This window comes from Haemorhous mexicanus, chromosome Z (genome assembly GCF_027477595.1).
Source record: "Haemorhous mexicanus isolate bHaeMex1 chromosome Z, bHaeMex1.pri, whole genome shotgun sequence".
NCBI lineage: Eukaryota > Metazoa > Chordata > Aves > Passeriformes > Fringillidae > Haemorhous > Haemorhous mexicanus.
Window position 1 is genome coordinate 49,248,678 of NC_082381.1, and position 14,223 is coordinate 49,262,900.

A 14,223-nucleotide genomic window follows, 5' to 3' on the forward strand; every position below is an offset into this window, starting at 1 on the left:
GATTAAAGGATTTTCTTTTATCTTTAATATCCAGTCTACAATTGTAAGGAAATACAGTTTAATTGATGTTAATGGTATTTGTCTCTTCTCTCACAGAAGGCAATTTTTGAAAAACAGACACCAAGAAAAATATCTAAGACACAATTTTGTAAAATAGCTATGCCAAAAAATTGTAGACTTTTCCTGCTTTCTTGGGCCTCTATTTATTTATTTATCTGTTTGTTTATCTATTATTTATTTATTTAAGCTCTACTGGAGTTATTTCATTCTCAAATGAGCATCATATTTTTCACCAGAAATGACAGAATTTATGTTACCATTCAACTGTAGAATGCTGTAAAGCATGTGGTTAAACCTGTAATTAATTTGTCTAACTGTGTGTGGTGCTGAAAACTTACTGTGCTCTTATTTTTGCTTTTGCAAGTCTGCATATTTGTTGTTCTTAAAGCAACAGACTAAGGAGATAATAAACATTTGCCCTTGGAAACATGATAACAATTTTGAGCAGTTTGGTCCCTGAGCAGATTTATACACACTGCAGTCAATTAACTTGTAAACTTTCAGTCTTAATGCAATTTCTATTTATATTTCTAAAAAATATATCTATACTATTTATGTTGTTGCACACTTACTTGAATATATTTGGTCATTTCCACTGTCATTTTGCTTTCCTGTATCATAAGCCTCTCCCTGTCTTTACAGGACTTCAAAAGTACTCCTTAGCTCTGTGGAACAGAAAAGTGTCTTAAAACTCATTGCTTCCTAACATTCTAAAACAAGAAGGTCTTCAAATGCTGTGAACCAGAATGCAGTATTTTTTGAATAAGATCAAAGGATGACCCTTGTGCATTATTGCAGAAACAACAATACCCCTTGGAGAGAAAGACAAATAAAGCATTGTAGTGTAGTGTTTAGCTACCACTGGGAAAAACTGCTCATGTACATGTTTTAAATCAAATCAGAATGAAAGCAATTTATTTATTTACTACAAATGATTACTTATTCGGCAATCAGTGACCAAGGCATTTCAGGACCAGTAAGACAATAGATAAACCACAATATTAAATTCTTACAGAATGTGTACATCCAGATATTATGTAGTCTAAGCCTTAGATCTGTTCTACACAAGTCTGATTAGATCAAGATGTACTGGGATGTGACCACTCAAGCCTTGTACAGCTGCAAAGATGGAAATCTTGTAACTTCTTTGGGCAGATTGTTCTGATATGGACCAGTGTCACAGTAAAAACACTTGTTGCTTGTGTCTTATGCCTTATGAACCAAATTTGGAGGTTTATAGTTTTGTTCTTTGCCTCTTGTCTTGTCACCATGTCCTGCTATAAGTAGTCCTGCTCTATATTCTCTGTGCTGTCTTATCAGCTAGCTTTATCTTCTCTTCTTAAGACCGAGTAGGCCCAGTTCTCACAGCCTCTCCTTATAACTGCATTCAGCTTCCAGCCATCTTGGAGGCCTGCTCTGGCCTCACTCCAGGGCACTGATGTCCTTCCTCCCCTGTACTGGGGAGCCCAGAACTACAGCACTCTCAATATGGCCTCACAAGTGCCGTGTAGCAGGAAGAACCACTTCCCAAGACTTGCTGACTATGCTCTTGGTAATACATCCCAGAATGGCATTGACCTTCTGTGCTGCAAGAGCACTTCACCTGATCATATTCTACTTGATGGTCACTAGGATCTCAGGCCTGTCTCTGGACAGTTATCCTCTAGTTTGGATTGTTGCATGGACTTGCTCCATCTCAGATTAAAAATCTTGATCTTGTTCTTAATGAATTTCATGGCGATCCTGTCCAGATCCCTTTGGGTTGCAGCCCTGCTCTCCAACACTTTGTCCCTGCCTCTGGTTTGGTATCAGTTGCATGCTTGCTGAAAGTGCATGCTGCCTCATCAACCAGATCATCAATCAAGACATTTTAGATGTCACCACTGATCTCTAAAGAATCTTCTGCTCAGTGATCATCAGCTGGACTTCACAGCATCAACTGCCTGCTTAGCCTACCCTTATGTATTGTAAATCTGGCGATAGGGACGCTATAGAAAAACGTCATGGTGTGCAATGCTCATTGCTCTCCCTTCACCTATGCTGTTCATCACTTCAGCAAAGAAAACAAAGACCTCAGTCAGGAATGATTTAACCTTGAAGCTAAAGTTAGCCAGTTAACTTCTTTGCATGTTTAGAAAAGGCTTGAAGAAATTTTGCTCTGTGAATTTGCCAGGCAGTGCAATAAGACTAAGAGCCCTCTAGTTTCTTCAAGATGGGTGCAACTTTTCCAGCTGAAGAAGTTCAGCATATTGCCAAGACCCTTTCAGGACTAAAATGTTAATGAATTCACAATGACAATGGCAATTGTTAAAAAGGCATTGACCAGCTCCTGCAGCCTGCTCAGGTATACCGCGTTCCTTTACTGTGTTCTTTCACCATGGGTACTACATTCTTTTTTTTCATACTCTGCTAGGACATGGGAATCCTAAGGATCAGTTTTACTAGTGAAGAGAAAGACCTTAAAGGAAACAATTCTTCTCTAGACCCTTGTCACTAAGTCCCCTGACCCATGGGATATATGGATAATATCCATATCTCTTTAGCCTTCCTTTTCTTACTGTTGTACCTACAGAAAATCTTTTGTTGCACTTCAAATTCCTGGACAAGATTTATCTCCTCTTTGTTTCCTAAGTGCATTCCTAGGCTTGCAGATTATGTCTTTGTATTCCCCTCTATGTTGCATGTCCCTGCTACCACATTTTGTGTGCTTTCTTTTTGTGTTTCCACTCACTCAGGAGCTCTGTGTTTATGTTTGCAGGTCTTATGCCACACTTGATAAAATATTTTGATACTGCTATGGACTTCTTTTGCTCTGAAGAGCTTTTTTGTTGAAAGATATCCAGCCCTTTTGCTCTCCAAGGCAATTTTTAATTGTATCCTCAAAAAGGATCCTGAACAGAAAAATTTTGTCTCTTCTGAAGTCAAGGGTTATAATTCTGTAGTTTATTTCTTTCTCTCTTCTCTGTGGCTCATAAACTCCGCAGCTTCACCTTCATGTTTGCTGTAACCAAGCCTGTCCTTGACCTTTACATTGTCAACCATTTCTTTCTTGTCCATGAGTAGCAGGTTCAATGGAGCATCTCTCCTAGGTGAGCCATTGATGGTCTGTAACAAGAAGTTTCAGTACTTTACAAAATATTCTTAACAGCTGATAGAGCAAAATCACTGTACTTAGTAACTGGTTGGTTTTGTTTGTTTTTTGTTTGTTTGTTTGGTTTTTTTTTTGTTATTTAACTTCAATTATGACTTAAAACTTGTTAAAATCGTGTGACCTTGTATTGTAACCTAACATTCTGGGACTAAGATCTCACAGTCTACCTGTTCATATCTTGATTCCACTTATTGCTTTGAAGCTTTTGTTTAGGTTATCCTTTAACTAATTTTTTAGTGATGTTTTGCTTTAAAAACAGTAAGACTGCAGAGAAGTATTTCTTTTTAGTCATACAACCATGACTTATCAGAAGAGCTTCTGGCTAAATCACAGAGGCTAAAGTGTGTAGAGGTTATAAAAGTTCAATTTACTTTTGGAGTATATAACGTTTTTCAAAAAAGTATTTATTTTCAGCTCCAGTTTTTATTCCTTTTTCAGGCTGTCCTAGCAGTGGAAACATTTCTGAGTGTAATACCTCATTTGGTGGTTTTCAAGGATGCATGCGACATATTTCCATTGGTAACAAAGCAGTGGATATGATCTCTATTCAGCAAAATGGTTTTGGCAATTTCAGTGATCTTCAGATAGATTTATGTGGCATAACAGACAGGTGAGAAAATAATGTTTACTCAATAATTTATTTATGTCTATGTTTTGTTTCTAATAGTGATTTGATGATAAATAACAGAACACTTAAAAAGTGACATGCTGTTTCTTTTGTAAGAATTCTGAAATCCAGAATAAATGCAGAATATATAGTATATAGCAAATAGTCTCCTTTTCACTGCAAATAAAATTAACTTTGGCTAAAATTATTTTATGTTTTTGAAAAATTTAAATATCTTGCTTTTTTTTCAAGTAAGCTGCAGACACAAACCCCCTACTGCAACCTGTAGTCCTATCCACCCTTTAAAATACTATGGTTTTTACAAAAGTTACTGCTGTTTCCTATGTTCTACCTTTCCAGAAACACAGTAGATAATATCCATCACAGTGAGCGAGCAATTGTCTTTTAGACCATGGTCAGAACTAATCTCATAACTTGCAATTAGCATCTATCTGAAAGAATGGCTAGTTGAAGTGTGCCTCCCCAAAAGGAAAGTCTCACCCCAAAGAGGAAAGACTGTATGCATTCCCAGAAAGAGAAATGCTTGAGGGAAAGACATTGCTAGGCTTCAGTGTAGTGAGAGCAGAGGGGGTTGCAGAACAGCACAAGCTGCTGAGATGAGAGGGAGTGAGCACACCAATAGTCAATGGAAGGAGAAGTTTTATTCTGTGGACTCCATAGAATGCAGTCACAGACAGTTATGCTGTCTTTAATCCCAAAGTGTTTTTGCTTGGACCCAGGTGAAAGGCTGTACTGAAAGGACACAGCAGACAGAGGAGAATTATGTACTTTTGAATAATTCTCCCTCACTTTCTATATTTCTAGTCCTCATAAAGTGTCTTTTGATTTCAAAAAGTCTTTTGAATTGTAAGACTTTTCAAAAGTTATGTCTTTTTAGGAAAACATTGTAGGCAGAGATCTGCTTTAAGACAATAACCAGTTTCAGGATCAGTCACACAGCCTTACTTCTGTGACCTGCAATCCATTACCAGAGATAACACAGTGTACAACTATCTATGTTCTTATTTTGGAAACAGACACTACTCCTTGTAGTTGAAACTGGAAAAAATACTAGCTATTTACTTAATCCTTCATAAAAGTTTAAAAAGAGAAAAGTCCAAGATGAGGATGAAACTTCTGCCTACAATATGATCCTTTCAATTGTGTTTTTAGTGTGTATTCTCACTAATATTTATACACCTATCCGACATTAAAAACATATGCAGTTCATATATATATATATATATATATATATGTATATGAAAAAAAAAATTATTTATCCTTTACTGAGCTAATCCTGACTTTGCAATAGGCACTAAGTGTGACAGACATGCACCAAAACACAGTTTGGCCTCAGTCAAAACTTTACTGAATGGCTTACTGGGGACTTGGGATGCCACATTAATTGGTGTTTCTTTTTCCCTCTCTTTCAAACTACTGCCTTTGACTTATTTTCCCACTTTTCAGTCATAACTCTCCTTCCTCTCTTCTTTGAAGGACCTCATGCATTTCCTTCCAGCTTTTAAAGCACTGCATCACTGCTGTTTTTTGTACTCTGGAATTGAACTTCTATTACACTGCTTTTTTTCTTTCTTGTATGATGACAAAATCAGGAAGAGAATCAGGTCAAAAGAATCTAATGTGAAAATCTGCATATTTTTTAGTCAAACACATTAAAGGATATCTAAGCAAGATTATGAGTGAAAAATTTCACCCAATTGGCTCATAATATAATTGATACCAATTTCTGTCTAATTTACCATGAATTTTCCATTGTTCACAGTAACTGTGGACCTCCTAAAATGCTTATTTCAGAGTTTCAGTTTAGAAGCCATTTCCTCCTCCATGAACACAGATATATCTTGTCAAAATTTTTAAAGGAAGACGGTACATTTTTAATGTAGCAATTCCAGCTAGTTTCCATTTTGAATGGCCATAAGATGTAAGTTTGTACATGCGGGTTTTAAAAAGATGGTAAGTGTATAAATAAACAGTGAATGATCTTTAAAGCCACTATGTAAATCTCAGTATATAAAAATCCAGTATTATTTGGAGTATACAAGTGTCTGAACACTGAACTCTTACTACTTGCTCACACTTTATTTACTTGACCTTGTATTACTTTCATACTTCATCAAAATAATGTGTGTTTTCTCAAGATAAAGGATACAAAAGGAAGATAAGATATTTATGGGAGATTTTTGGTTTGTTGGTTTTTTTTTCTCTAATATTTTCTAGTGTTAATTTATGTCTCATTCTATCTTGACCATTGTACCTTTCTTGCATTGGCTCTCAATCTAAACAAAGATTTAGTTTTCAGTTCCCATCATGCTAAGCATATATCTTTCTAATTTATCAAAATAGAAGTTTAATCCACTCATTTTTATATTTCATTACCCTCATTGCATTTTTTTTTCCAAAATATATTGCTTTTAAAAGTCCTGTCTGGTCTTAAGCCATCTTGCTATTTCTTTCCCATTTCTTCACACAGTCCCATTTAATTCAATATCTGCAGCTCATAGTTTGGAACAAACTTTATTTCTCTCTTTAACAAATTAATTCTATGTCTCACCATAAATCCCAGGTGATAAAGCACATTTATTTGGCAAAATTAAAACTGCTTGCATGTTTTAAACAATATTTAATAGGTAGCTTGTATGATCCTGTGAACCATATTGTTTGAGAAAAAAAATGCTTTCTTCCTACCATGATTTATAAATGTCTTTGAATGCCCTAAGCTAATGAACATTTTGTGTTCCTGACAGTAAATATCTCCCTACAGGTGAGTGCAAACAAATCCCTTCTTTGTCTTGGAGTCTTTATGCAAGTCTTTACATCTTCAGTTCCAAATCATGGCCCAAATTCCAGAGTAATTGACAGCTTTTGCAATAGAAGTGATTGACATGCGTGAAGACAAAAAGTATTTACTCTTTGCATAGCAAACCGGATTTATATGCAATAGTAAATAAACTGAAAACAATTCTATTTAATCCATTCTTTACCTCACATATGAACATTTAGCATATGAAGAGTGTTCTTTATGGGATTTACAGTCTTCATGGAGAGATGTTTAGTTAATAATTAATTTTTCTGAATATAAATTATTAACTTTTTTATTCATTTTATACAAACAAATGCTGTACCATTTTCCTATTTTCAGTTTTCTCAGTTTGATAAACTTTTTAATTCCTTATCCTGGTCTTAAATTGTTATGACTGTTTGCAGTCATCAGTCTTTCCATGATCCCTCATATAGCCATTTCATTACATGACATCCTTATATTGTTCTATTGCTCATATATCTCTTATGCATGCAAACAATTCTCTTCATATATTTCTCCTTAATATAATTTTTCTCAGTTCCTTTATCAATATATATTGATTTAATAACTCCTAATTGGCTATAAACCATTCACAAAATCACTTTAAAGGACACAGAGTCATTTAAATACCTTACGATGTTAGCACATTTAATCTCTGAGGAGAGACTACCAGATGCATCTGTCCTAATTTTATTGAGCCCTACACAGAAACATACAATTTCCTGCCAGGAGCTCTTGCCTTTTTGTCCTGCCAGCAGCATACAAAAAAAGGATTGAATGGGTTTATATCTTTAAAAAGCAAAAGCCAAAAATAAAAATTATGATCACTGCACTGTTCTGAATTTTTTTTTACTTTTTTGTTTTAATAAGCTGAAGAATGAAGAAATAATAGGCATTAAAATACAGTAGGTATTTGCTTTTTTAAAAGGATATTTTAGCCATAATTTAGAACCAGGATAAAGAAATAGTATGCAAAAAAATGTGTCCAGTTGAAAATTGACATACAAAGTTCTTATTTTTTCCTTTCTTTATCACAACTATATTCATATTCAGGATCAGTATTCTCCTCTTAATATCAGTTTATAGTTATTAATAGGCTGCTGCCTTGGTTTAAAATATTATATAATTTTCAGAAGCCATACACTTGAAAGCATATTATCAAGAAATACGTGGTAAATGTTTAATTAGCTGTTGCTTTTCTGGTTTTAGCAGACATAAATTTTTTTTTTATAGATTACGTATTAGAAATACTGTAAATACTGTTTCAAATATGAGAAATATTTTTTCTAGAAAATTAGCTTGTTCAAAGCTGTGTTCTAAATCTTGCTTTGGGGTAGGGTCACTGCATATAATATAATATCCATGAACTTTGATGTAGCAAGTGGCTACTTTCTATTATACATTCTGAAGCAGAGGAGAGAACTTAATGTTAAAAGATTTAAATTTAATGTTAAAAGATTTAAATTATACTCAACTTGTTTTCACTTTCTTTAAGATTGTTTCAAGCATCATCAATTTCTTCAAAGCTTTTAATCTTGTGAAAAATATTAGGAAGATTAATTAGTAGGGACAGAGAGTCAATATAAGTAAAGACCATGTGAAACACAATTTTTGGGTAATATCTTTATCAAAAAGGCATAAGACACAAAATATGACTGAAATAAAAGCAGACCAGCTGTCAGTGAATGCACTGAAGGTCTTGAATGGCAGTTTTGCTAGAGATTTGTACTTATAATAACATGATTAGAAAGAGAAATAGAGCATTTACCTAAGAAACATTATTATGCATATTTATGTAATTCTGTCAAACAAAGTATTTAAAATCAAAATAATCGTAAGCCTGGTGCCTGGTGTAAGGCTCCACAACATAATTCATTGACACATATATAATCTGTTGACTAGTCTTAGGAATACATTTTTTGAGTGAGAGAATAGATACAAGATTAGCTGTTTCACTGCCATAAAATGTCACAGATTTCCTTGAAAACAACTGACATCTATCAGTTTACTTACTTTACCTATACTTCACCTGCTACTTCTTTTTTTAATTCCCTTCTGTGAAAACCACTTATCCTTGTTTATAAACATGAAAGAAAGATAAAGTTCTTTGAGTGCCATGAGCAGCAAATGTGTAAAGACCCTGAATTATTCATAGGGCAAATGTGTGAAACGCTGGACTTTCTGCAATCCTAATTTAATATTCTCCTAACGTTTCTTGGATGAATTAAAATGTATTTTAAGATCCTGTGAATCTTAGTGGGCATGTTGTTTTTGTTAGTTTTTTTTCCTGTAGCTAATGTCAACAGTAAAGTCATTTTACACTTTCTGAACTGTATCATACACATAAACTCAGTGCAGTTAGAGTGTTAACTAATTTCTAAGGTGAAAAGCTAGTTAATAATTGGTTAAAAGCCAGTTAATATTTGGTTGAAGTGTGCCAATCTATTTCAATATATTTTTATAAAAAGATATAATTTCTTTTTTTTTCATGTCACAATAATTTTATACTTTAGTATAGTGCTGCAGTCTTAAACACTAAGAAGTTACAGGTAAATTATTTTTTCAGTCAACCATTGTATACTTAGAAGAAAGGAATGAAAACTCTTCAGGATCTTAGTCATATTACCAGAATGGAAACTGGCTTTACAAGTAGTTAGTTATGTTGGAACCAACATACTGAACTCTTTCTAGGGTAGAAAGTTAACAGCATTTTGCAATAAGAAATATATGTCAGGTGCTGTGGTCAGATTTATTTGTTAGGTGATTTTTTATTATTATTTTTACAAGAACAGAAAGAAATCTGCTGTAATATTGCTTTGTTTTGATACATGTTGTTGAAGAAATCCCAGGTATTGTAAAACTTGCCATTGGATTATCAACACATGAACCTTTAATTGGTTTGTTAGTCTGTAATGAATTGCGACCAGTTGAATGCTAATAACAATTCTGTATCTTTTGCCTATTTCTGTTTTCTTAAGCTCGTTACATAATTAAGATATTTTTATAAGCGAAAGGAATACCAAGGAAGAAATTATCTTCAATTTCTTTCACTTAAATTGGCATCCTTACAAATGAACTTGATGACTTTCTTCACATTATACTTCTCCAGGATTTTGCTTTTCTTGCTAAGTACAAAAGTAAGTGAGGAGAAAAAAGAGTGAAAATGTACATTGTTTTTTGTTTTAGGTGTTTGCCTAATTACTGTGAACATGGTGGTGAGTGCTCACAGTCCTGGAACAGTTTCCACTGTAACTGTGCCAATACTGGTTACAAGGGAGCAACTTGTCACTATCGTAAGTCTAAGGTGTTTTCTGATTTCTGACTATGCTTTTACTTCCGGTTGAATTTCTTCATCACAAAACAAAACGACAAAGCAAACCAAAGTAAGAACCATTTGAACTTATCATTCATAAAATATTTTCAGTCATAAAAATACTCATAATTTGGTTTGAAGAAAGGCCTTGGGAACTCAAAATATATAACAAAAAATTGTTTGAAAGTTTAATTGTTTTTCTTTTACATTTTTTATATTTTATATAAGATAGCAATATCCTGTCTCATCCATATAACTCCACTTTCTGGATCAATGTATCATTTAGAAATATGGTAAATTCATCTGCATTCATCACAACAACTAATATTTATTATTTCTGAGCCAGTGGGATGAAATGCATGTCCAAAGGTAATCCTGTGCTAAACCTCAAACACATGTTTATATAGTTTGCTGGATCAGGAAGTAGATTAGAAGAAAATAAAATAAACACATTTTGAACTGAATGTAGCTTAGATAATTTCACAGGAGATGCTTTACTTTGGTACTGCTTTCAGCATGTTCTGGAAAGAAGATAAAAGAAGTTCACTGGCTTTCATTACATGCCTATAATAAGTAAAAATCCATCGAAGTTAACTGTTTTGGTTTTTTTTAAATACAAAGATTGCCCTAATCATCAGATAAATAATTCTATACTTATATACAGTCTATATAAAATCTATACAATCCTCTTTGGCAACTTTTAGAAAAAGAATGTATGTCTACCCAAAATCACTGATTTTAGAAGGCTACCTATTTAAATCTTGCTTGTACAAAGTCAATAACAACCATAAATAACAGTATTAAGAAAAACTATGTAAAATAGAAAATATGCCAAAAGTAGCTTCTGAATACCATGCTGTACCCCATTAAAGCCTGGTGAGCCCAGAGTGAAGATGAAGGTGATTTGATTCATTGCAGTTTGAAAAGTCACAAATTGAATCATCTGGTGATTTCTATGAGGACAGACGGAGAGTTTCCTGATGATTAGGACTTAATGAGAAATGTAATAATATGAGTTACCAATTTTTTTAAATTATCAAAAATAATAATAAATAACTGAACTTTTGTAATTTCTAAATGTAGCTAAAAGTGCTTACTGTAAGGAACCATAAAATTGCATTTGAAAATTTAAAAAATTGTTTATTATGGATATTTCATTGAGTAAAATGAATGGTTTTTCTCTTTTTATAGTTGTTGGCATATAATGTCAGCAACCATAAGCAAAAAAAATAGAAAGACAACACTCGTTAAAAAAAATAGCTTATTTTAAAAAAAGAAGCATAACACTCATAACTACTTTTCATTATTAATCTAACAGCTCATTGTTTTTGGTGGAATTTTTAAAAGTTTTGATAACTGATATAGTGCAGTTTAATTTTGAAAAGAAAGATAAAAATATTATGACTGCTCAAAAGAAATACAATAGTTAAAGGAGAATTTAGATTAATATGTCCAGCTTTGACATTATCATCATATTTTCTGAGATCCAGTTATAGAGGTGGACTCATACATCTTTTTTTTTCCTCAGATATTTGATATATAAGAGGTATCACAGATTTTCTTTTTAGACCTAGACTGATATAAAGTATACATGACAGGGAACCAAGGAGCTGTCATTTTGTCTTTGCTAATTTAGTCCTTTTACTGAAATCTCTGACAAGTCACTTGCTTTTCCACTTAAAATGGGAAGAAACTAAGAGGTGTGAAAGCCAGAAAATGCTTACCTTCTGCTTTACGTTGCAACAGCATCGACAAAAATCTGATTTAGTTGAGGTAGTTAATGGGGGTTTCCTCAAAATCAGATTACCATGGTCTAAGTAATACCCTTGGCCTTCTAGCATTTTTCAGCAATGTTTCAACCATTTTCTCACCCATATTTCATGTTTTTCTCCCAGAAGTTTTAAGCTGGAAATACAGAATAAAATGCCTAAAAATGCAACATGTAATCTCCCTGATAAATAAAACCAAATATGCTTAACAATTTCTAATAAAGGCTTAGTTTTGATTGCATGATTTTTTTCTTCATTCTTTAGCAGAGATAGCACACATCCAACTTCTTTTCCCAATGTCAAGGGTCATGCACATTTTTTTTTAATTTCCTGAATAAAATGTAAAGTCATGGCATTACATTTGTGATGGAATATGTTCTTTTACAGCCATCTATGAGCAATCATGTGAAGCCTATAAGCACAGAGGGAACACTTCAGGCTTCTACAATATTGATTCAGATGGAAGTGGCCCCTTGGGACCATTTCTCGTATACTGCAATATGACAGGTGAGGTGATAAACTTCTTTAACTTACAGCTGTGACTGTATGCATGCTCATTATGTTCAAACACCGAGTTACCAGGTGAGAAGTCTCTGCAGTTTCATATTAATGTAAATAAGAACAACAAAATGAAGGTGACTCCTAAGCTCAGGATATTGGGCAAATAATTAGGCATAAAAATTAAAATTATAACAGGATTCAGGCTGTGACGCTAACACAGCATTCCTGTTATGCTTTGCATAAATGGGGCATGTGTTCCACATGGAGACAATGTCATACTAATTCATTTTTTGGGAGCAGCTTTGTTTTAACTGAAGTTGCAGCCTCTTGAGGATACTTAAAAAAACGAGAAATAAGTTATGTTTATGAGAAATTTTCTGACTTTCCCCAATAGCCTTCTGAAAAATTTTCATTTAGCTCTGGCCTTTGCTGGGAGTAATATTGATATTAAACTTCGTATTTCAAACGGCAAGGTGATCTTTTGGAGAATACAAATGCAACCAGTGGGACCCTTTCAGCCTCACCTTTGGACACCCTGTTGCCCTTCTGCAATCAGTTCTTTAAATCTGATCATGTATATAACTAGAAGTTTTGGCTGTCAGAATCTGGTTTTGGTCTGCTTTTTAACAAAGCAGTTGATGTTATCTCTGTATGGTATATGGTATATTGATATATGTCCTTTCAACTAAGCTTAAATTTAAATGGCTTTTTGGAATTTATTATTGCTGGATTTATGGCTGTCTCCTTTATTGTTTACTTAGCTCCTTTTATTTGAAACGCTTTCCAGCCAAAATAACTGGAATATTTTATTGTTTTGTTTGACAAAAATTTATTTTCACACAGTTATAACTGTTTAAAAGAATACATGAATAGGCTAGATTTGAACTGGCTAGGGCTAGATATGCCCTAAGTGTTAAGAAATTGACTTAGAAACCTTATAGTAAGATTTTGATGTTGACTTGAGCAATTTACCTAGTCTCACTGTGTCAGCTTCTGACTCTGACTTCTACAGTGAGCTGTATTTTCTCACAAAAAGCACATTTCAGATTGGCACAGGCTCTTAAAAAGAAATATTCTAGTGTCCTGTGAGACTAAAAGAGACCAAAGAATCATGGCAGAAAGATGACAATTTTTCTAAGTGGGTATAACTCTCCAAGGTACGGTGTAGTGTCTGATTTATCCTTGTGTGTCCATGAACAGCTGTTCCTGTTTTCCTCAGTCACTCCTTATTCACCACATTAAGCAAACATCATTGATCAGTTCTTCATCTCAAGATGCGTTCTGACAGGATGAATCCACTATATTTGTTTTGCTCCCAGTTTCCTCATGACTGGTATTCCCTTTTCCCACCAGTGGCAGGGAAGGCAGATGCCCACATTTCTTACCGCACTGCCTTGTCTTTGACATTTATGGGGCTCTTTTTTCAGGCAGCTGGGAGGGAGGTGCCATTTCCTGATTTTATTCTTGGAGGTCAGTTTCAGAATCAAAAGCCTACAGTCCACACTGTTAATTAAAATGCTACAAACTTTGCTGTTATCTGTTTTTCTTTTTTGTGTAATTTTGTGAGTGTGACAATGAGTATTTCTAGCTGGTTTTTGACAGTCTAATTACATCCTTAATAAAATTTTATAATTAGACAAAAATATATTTCATTTAGATTTTTCTGACTATTACTTATCTCTAAATGGCCATCATTCTTTCCTCTTTATGGATATTTTATATGATCTGTCCTATGTGGCCTATAGGCAGCTGACGATATAAAATACAGGTCTAGTAGTTAGAATACTCCTGTTAGAATGTATGAAATATAATATCAATAGTAAAATTTAGGAAAAAATAATATTCGTCATGTTTTTTTCAAGTTATGCTGGCCATAAATATGCAAGAATACAGTGACCATGAATCTGAACTTGACTGTCCCAGATGGGCTTTAAGACTGGAGTGGAAGACTTCTCACCCCTGCCTTGAAAAGGGTTTTGCTTACGAGAGTGAGAGTTACAG

The 14,223-nt window shown here is 33.8% G+C and overlaps 1 protein-coding gene across 1 annotated transcript in view; it reads left to right on the forward strand.

Moving 5' to 3' along the window:
* CNTNAP4 (contactin associated protein family member 4) overlaps positions 1–14,223 on the forward strand; it is a 203,137-nt gene that overhangs the window by 145,259 nt on the left and 43,655 nt on the right. The window contains exons 10-12 of the mRNA XM_059836635.1: positions 3,650–3,821; positions 9,826–9,932; positions 12,109–12,228. Coding sequence (XP_059692618.1) covers positions 3,650–3,821; positions 9,826–9,932; positions 12,109–12,228 — 399 coding nt within the window. The remainder of the gene's footprint in view (positions 1–3,649; positions 3,822–9,825; positions 9,933–12,108; positions 12,229–14,223) is intronic.